General features: G+C 44.5%; 1 protein-coding gene across 1 annotated transcript in view; it reads left to right on the forward strand.

Moving 5' to 3' along the window:
- The window catches only part of LOC306935512 (ras-associated and pleckstrin homology domains-containing protein 1-like), a 55,907-nt gene that overhangs the window by 25,628 nt on the left and 22,779 nt on the right, over positions 1 to 7,500 (forward strand). The window contains 2 exon segments of the mRNA XM_079518613.1: positions 1,596 to 1,670; positions 4,695 to 4,779. Of these exon segments, the coding sequence (XP_079374739.1) occupies positions 1,596 to 1,670; positions 4,695 to 4,779 (160 nt within the window).

The following is a 7,500-nucleotide window of genomic DNA, read 5'->3' on the forward strand; positions in this document are numbered from 1 at the left end:
TGATGACCAAGTTTAAAATAGAATTGAATGCACAGAATATCAACACGAAGCAACTGAAAAACACCTTATTTCAATGGTAGTGGATGGAGATAAAGGATTTTTGTCCAACCACGAAGCGGCAACCAATGGGTGCGAAGAGGGGCACAACCACGGGCGGGACTTTGACAACGGGTGGATTATAGACACAATGCCCTTAGTTTTAGTTTCTGTGGTTTCATCTGTAAAAACTACTAAAACCTACCAAATCTGCACTAAAAACGAATTAAAACCAACCGAATGAATAAAACTAAACATAGCTATAGGTGTAATGTTTAGAGTTCACACAGAAGTGAACCTTTCAAGCCTGTTGTCTCAACTCGCTGTTTTCTCTGCAAGACACATTATAGCAAAGGACATATATCAAAATAGCATGCATCCTCAGTGAGAATGTACAAACATTCCCGTGTCATTCCATCCATGTTCCAACTCTGCGATAACCCAGACCTCTTTGACAGCTATAATACACCAGATGTTGTTGTGGTTGATGAAGAATCCAGAGAAGTGTCTGTATTAGAGATAGCCAACACCTTTGACCCTATAGCCTAGAGGAAGCCTTTATGACCAATGTCATTAAATACCAACCACTTCTAAATACCATCTCAGAGCTGGGCTAATAAGTTCAGACTATTTGTTCTTATATTTGGCAGCCTAGGGCATTATATCCACAGGCTGGTTGTTGGAGGGTTTCAACAACTAGGACATTATACCCACAGACTGGTTGTTAGAGGGTTTCACTAGACACTATAACACAGACTGGTTGTTAGAGGGTTTCACTAGACATTATACCCACAGACTGGTTGTTAGAGGGTTTCAACAACTAGGACATTATACCCACAGACTGGTTGTTAGAGGGTTTCAACAACTAGGACATTATACCCACAGACTGGTTGTTAGAGGGTTTCAACAACTAGGACATATTATACCCACAGACTGGTTGTTAGAGGGTTTCAACAACTGGGACATTATACCACAGACTGGTTGTTAGAGGGTTTCAACAACTAGGACATTATACCCACAGACTGGTTGTTAGAGGGTTTCAACAACTAGGACATATTATACCCACAGACTGGTTGTTAGAGGCTTTCAACAACTAGACATTATACCCACAGACTGGTTGATAGAGGGTTTCAACAACTAGACATTATACCCACAGACTGGTTGATAGAGGGTTTCAACAACTAGGACATATTATACCCACAGACTGGTTGTTAGAGGGTTCCAACAACTCGGGATGCCCAAAAAGGAGGCAAAAGGCTGGCACAGTATTGTAGTGCCTCTGCTATAATTGGCAGCGCAGAGACGCTGTTACTTATACCCATAGATAGAGTACTGAGTGACATTTCTGTTGTACCATGGAAACACATACCATGATTGTGTAAATGTAACTCTACTGCACCTACAGTATAATATTTGTGTCCTTGTATGCATCTCTTTTGTGTGGACATAAATAAATGGTTACTGTGTGTGTGTGTGTGTGTGTGTGTGTGTGTGTGTGTGTGTGTGTGTGTGTGTGTGTGTGTGTGTGTGTGTGTGTGTGTGTGTGTGTGTGCGTGTAGTTGGTGATCCGTGTCCATCTGTCTGATGAGAGCTCCAAGACCATGATGGTGGACGAGAGACAGACGGTCAGACAGGTAAGACAACTCTCTTAAGACCGACAGACAGACAGACAGACAGACAGACAACTCTCTAAAGGTACCTCCAGACAGACAGACAGAGTGTCCCGTCGCTTGCCGTCCATATCGCCTTGCCGACGGGTCGGAACCCGTTGATGAAGAGCCGAACATGTTCGGTCGGCTGGCGACCCTCGGCGTAGCCGACGTTATCCGTTAACCTGTTTTGTTGTGGGATGCGGAGGCTCCTCGGTTGCCAGATTCCGTGAGTGAAACAAGCGACCAGGTCTATGAAAACGAGCCCAAAAGAAGCAACCAGTTTCACCACTTGAGCTCTATTTCATCAGCTATTTTCGTGATATTAAGCCAAAATAAGCAACTTCAGAAATGAGCCCAAACTAAAGCAATGCGCAACTATGAATATTAACACTTTGACCCCTATTAACGAGTTGTCCGAGTTAATTAATTGTAGAACACTTTCCCTGCGATTCGCGAGTTGCCCGAGTTATGTTTTCATGTGTAATCCACGTTTTTAATCAGTTTTAAGTCATACCGTCAATCCACCAAACAGAATGGGATATGAGACGCGTTTTGATGACGTCATCGCAAAAAGGTCCGCTATGACGGGGCGCAAAGGGTTCTGGGAAATTGAGTCCCATTGTTTATGGGAGGAACAATCCGTGCGCTGAGTCTGTTGTTGTGGTCACCGCTATGGAATACTACTACTACACTACAACAACAAGCCATTACACCATTTTAAAGTGGATTTTCATGAGAAGCAACTCAGCGGTCAGTGCAGTGGCTGTTCAAAGGTAACTCAATATTTAGGCAGTAGACCGCCGTACATTGGCAGCATTCAACCTGTTAAGCTATGCTGCAGGAAAACTAGTCCAAAGTCACTTATAATAATCAGAACTGGCAACACTGCAAACCATGCACTGCAGGCTGCTTTTTGCAATAGGCCTATCTCACAGCCCGTTTTTCACGCCCACTTCCGGTAAATAGTGGTGACTTTAACATGGGCATTTACACGTTTTTTTCTCTGGAGAATCTAAGTACATTTTCTAATGTAAAAATGTGACAGACCAATATTATTATGAAGCAAACAATATGGTAAATCAGCTCGAACAGATAGAACAAACCTTACCTTGAGAAAACAAAAGTTGTAGACTTCTTAAATTACCTCTGTTAACATGAAGCGTCTATGGAGTGACGTCACGCTATCACCACTAACCCCGAAAGGGGGCGTATTAAGGGGGGCGGGGAAATTCTGTGAGATAGGCTTATTGGCTTTATTGGGGTGAAATAATGTTTCGTCGGCCGACATGGTTTGTGCTGATTTAAAAATGCTAGTCTGTTGCAATCTGACAGTTTTAAGTATAGTCTTTGACTAGTCTGAACAAGTTTGTTTGGTCTGGAGTCACCTACGGACGGACGCACGCACGCACGCAGGCAGGCAGGCAGGCAGACAGGCAGGCAGGCAGGCAGGCAGACAGACAGACAGACAGACAGACAGACAGACAGACAGACAGACAGACAGACAGACAGACAGGTTCCCTGCAGGCTACAGCAGAGGGTGAGGGAGACTCTTCTCGTCTTCTCAGCGTGCGTGCATTTAAAATGAGCGGATTATTATTATTTTTTTTTTACACACAATCAGTTTTAGCAGATGCATGTGCCTGTCTTGGCTGAATGGAATATTAACAAGGCGCCACACTCACTCAACGCACTTATAAACAGCTCCTTTCCTCTCCTCCGCGTCATCAGTGCCCATACCCGAGGCGGGGTTGGCGCCTGATGGAGGGGAAAGGAACTGGTTGGAATAACGTGTTCCTTCCACGCACTACGTCCAACCAGGGAAACTCCCCCCTGTCAGGTGTAAAGGAGCAACTTGGACACTCATGCATGAAGGAAGCATGAGTTCAAGTCCGTTGCTCTCCCCAGGTTGGCGGAGGGTGTGTAGAGCCCAGGATCACATTAGATAATTGACACAGGGGTGAAAAATGGGTTACAAAATCGTGGGATAAAAATTATAAAACAAAATAAAAAATAAACAGCTCCTACTTTGCTCTCTTCTTCATCCATGATCCACGGCACGCACAAGTAGTCCGTTTATATGTATACCGGTAGTTTCATTATATAGATATTGTTCTTAGCTTAGCTTAGCTTCATGATAAGATAAGAGCGTCTGCTAAATGCCTAAATTGTAGTTAACTTGCCATGGTTGCTTTAACCTCCTTATATTAATTTGCTTTGAGCGTTGCTAGTTTGCTTTCACCTCGTTTAACCCATTTTGGGCGGGAACCCCTTTTGGTGTTAGCATTATGTTATGCTTTAGCTATTGAAAAATAGCAGATCTACAAGCTCATAGCGCGCCACCGAGTGGCGCGCACGAGCTTGTAGGTCAGCTATTTTTGAAAAATCGAAGAACCACTGACATAGAAACATAGCTTTTTCAGAAAACTGTCAGGATGTAGAAGACATTTTTAGAATCTGATCTCAGGTCAAAATGGGTTGTCGGGATCCGTGATTTGAAGTAAAATTGCACGCCGGTGATTTCATTCAAATTAGCGCAAGGCAACCCAGGACGGGGGCTTGCAAGCCTCGCGTGGTACGTCTTGCGCTGCTGATCCTAAACCAGCGTAATCGTCACACAAGTAACACCGCCGTTCATGTCGCTGCAACACTAACCTGACCCAGTTTGAACAGTTTGAACGTTGTCTATCTATTGAAATCTATTGAAAATAGCCGATCTACAAGCTCACAATGCGTCGTGTTGCGACGCATTGTGAGCTTGTAGATCGGCTATTTTCAAATGGCCGAAATGTATAGGGTTGAAGTGGTTAATGTATGTTTTCTAATCAAAATTAAAATCGCCAAAGTAACTAGTAACTAAAGTGTTCAAATAATTGTAGTGAAGTAAAAGTACAAATCTTGGCTCTGAGATGTAGTGGTCTGTCCAATGTTGAGGTATTTTGACTGTATTTGAGTATTTCCAGTATTGATACTTCAACAGAGTACTTGTGATTTGATTGGTTGAAACAGGTTCTGGACAACCTATTGGACAAATCCCACTGCGGCCACAGCCCTGATTGGTCACTGGTGGAGCGAATCACTGAGCTCCAAACGGGTATGTACACGCACGCACGCACGCATGCACACACACACACACACACACACACACACACACACACACACACACACACACACACACACACACACACACACACACACACACACACGTATGTAGGTCAGGTTCGTTGAGGCGTGTGATGTAACCCACATCTGCAGGGCTTGTACAGATAGAGAGAGAGGAGGGGGTGGAGATGGGGAGAGAGAGAGAGAGAGAGAGAGAGAGAGCACAGTGAGTGCCACCTGCTGGAAAAAAGTGGTGGCGCTTGGATGCCACGTGATTTGTAGTATATGACGCGCGTCCAGTATGTCGCCATCTTGGATGCTAACAGTGATAGCGCCAAATGCTAGCGAGCCGAGGCGAGGTCCGTACGTCCTTGCTCCAGAAAACGCCAACGTTCCAATCTCGATCACCCGGAAAATCATAAGTGACCTCCGAACATCGGCGATAGAATGACCCAAGGATTTTTTTTAAAGTGAAATATCCGTTTGAATTGACCAATCAGAATCAAGCATGCAACCTCTCTCTCTCTCTCTCTCTCTCTCTCTCTCTCTCTCTCTCTCTCTCTCTCTCTCTCTCTCTCTCTCTCTCTCTATGGAAGCCCTGCAGATGTGGGTTATACTGCTCAATGTTATGCCCTGAATGCATCATGCATGGAGTGAATGGCAAATCGAGTGGCAAAGTGAGTTTAACATTGTTTAACGTCGTCTAATGCAATCAGACAGGACCTTTCTGTGTGGATGTATGGGCTGTCGAGGCCAGAAAGTCTGTGTTTTTTATAGGCGTTCCCGCATAACTGCCGGGTTTGATGATGATGATGATGAGATGAGATATACTTTATTGTCCCACGAGGGGAAATTTGTCTCGGGCAAAAGTGCAGTAGTACATCAACGTTTTAAAGCACAGACAGACAATACACCCAATAGCAGCATTGTACAAGGTATAGTATCACAGAGTATCACAAGAAATCAGTGCAAAATTGCAATCAGAGATGGTATGAATATAAAAAGTACTAGAGTATTCACAACTTATAAGTGCAATAAATAACGGATGAAGGTCAAGAGGTCCCTCCCCCACTAAGAGCTGTGAACTTTGTGGCGGTTGTTTAGTATAGAACAATTGAAGTGGGAAGGAAAGGGAGTTTGAAGCGTTTGCTCTTCTAACGGCAGATAATACATGTGAATGATCAGACAGCACTCTATTTGACAGACTGAGCACCGTTTTCTCAAAGATTGTCTGAAGAGATGGAGAATCTTTCCTACTAGTTACCTTCATGGCTGTTGATGATGATGATGTATATACTAGGGCTTTCACTAACTAGTGATAGTCTAGTTGACTATCACTGTAGTCGACTAGTTGTTTAACTAGGCCTACCTATTATGTAAAAATAATAATAATAATTGTATTTTTAAAAACCGTGTACAATGGTGACTGACTATAATCTAGCTGATCTTGATGCCGATACAAAAACGGGGAAAATAATTATTGTTTTCTTATCAACTAGTCAACTAGTACCAACAAGGTACTGCTTAAAGCCCTATAGCACATATGAGATTTGAGTTAAAAATGTTTGCTCTGAAAGAATATATATTCAAAGATTTGCGCTGCATTTTCACGATTTTTCAAAAGTAGCAGATCTACAAGCTCGTAGCTTGTAGATCTGCAAGAAGAGGGTTGTTGAAGACACGTGGCTTTTCAGATGACAACATGCTGAAGGACAAATCGTCGTCTTCAAATAAGTTGCTCCATTGATTGAAGAGCTGGTTGTTTTGCTTCTAAGAAGAAGGAAAAAAAACACATTTTATATTCTGTGTTTTTGGATTGTGTAGTGACTGTATATAGTTGATTGATTTTTGGAATGAACAGTTGATTGATTTTCTGTAACAAAACGAGCTGGATCTTTTTTTTGGAAAGCTGTGGTTTTAACACAACCCTGCCCCAGCCCTCCAGGCCACAGTGTGGCGCTAGTGCCAGCAAAATCCGCAACAATGAGCAGAAAACAAGAAGAAGGGTCACTTCGGCCCGCCCCGGAAGTGATGTAGTCCTGTATACGTATAGTGCAGAGTGTAGAGTAGGAGAGTAGCGACACGCTTTGATCTCGCCGCAAAGTGGGTGCCTATGGGCTATAGTTCCAAACATTGCTCCTATGGCTGGAACTATCCCATTGAGATAGAATGAGCACTTCCGATGTTCCAATGGGAGTCAACGCTAGTGTCGCCACTCTCTTACTATATTACTCTGACGTAGTGTAGGCCTCGGGAAGGGACGGACGACTGCCCCCCGGAGCAGCCATGATGGTCAGCGCATCCATCCATCCATCATGTTCAACCGCTTATCCGTAGTCAGGTCACGGGGGCAACAGCTCCACCAGAGTGTTCCAGACTTCCCTCTCCAGAGCAACATTAAGTGACTTCCTCCTGGGGGGATCCCGAGACGTTCCAAGGCCAGTGATTGGATGTGATTCCTCCAACTGCGCCTCGGTCTGCCCCCCGGGGGTCTCCTCCCAGTGGGACGTGCCTCGAGGACCTCCCTAGGGAGACGCCCGAGAGGCATCCTAACCAGATGCCCCGAACCACCTAAGCTGGCTCCTTTCCAGGCGAAGGAGCAGCGGCTCTACTCCGAGTCTCTCCCGCGTGACTGAACTTCTCACGCTATCTCTAAGGGAGATGCCAGCCACCCGTCGGAAGAAAACTCATTTCGGCCGCTTGATCACATCAG

This window comes from Electrona antarctica, assembly GCF_951216825.1.
Source record: "Electrona antarctica genome assembly, chromosome: 13".
NCBI lineage: Eukaryota > Metazoa > Chordata > Actinopteri > Myctophiformes > Myctophidae > Electrona > Electrona antarctica.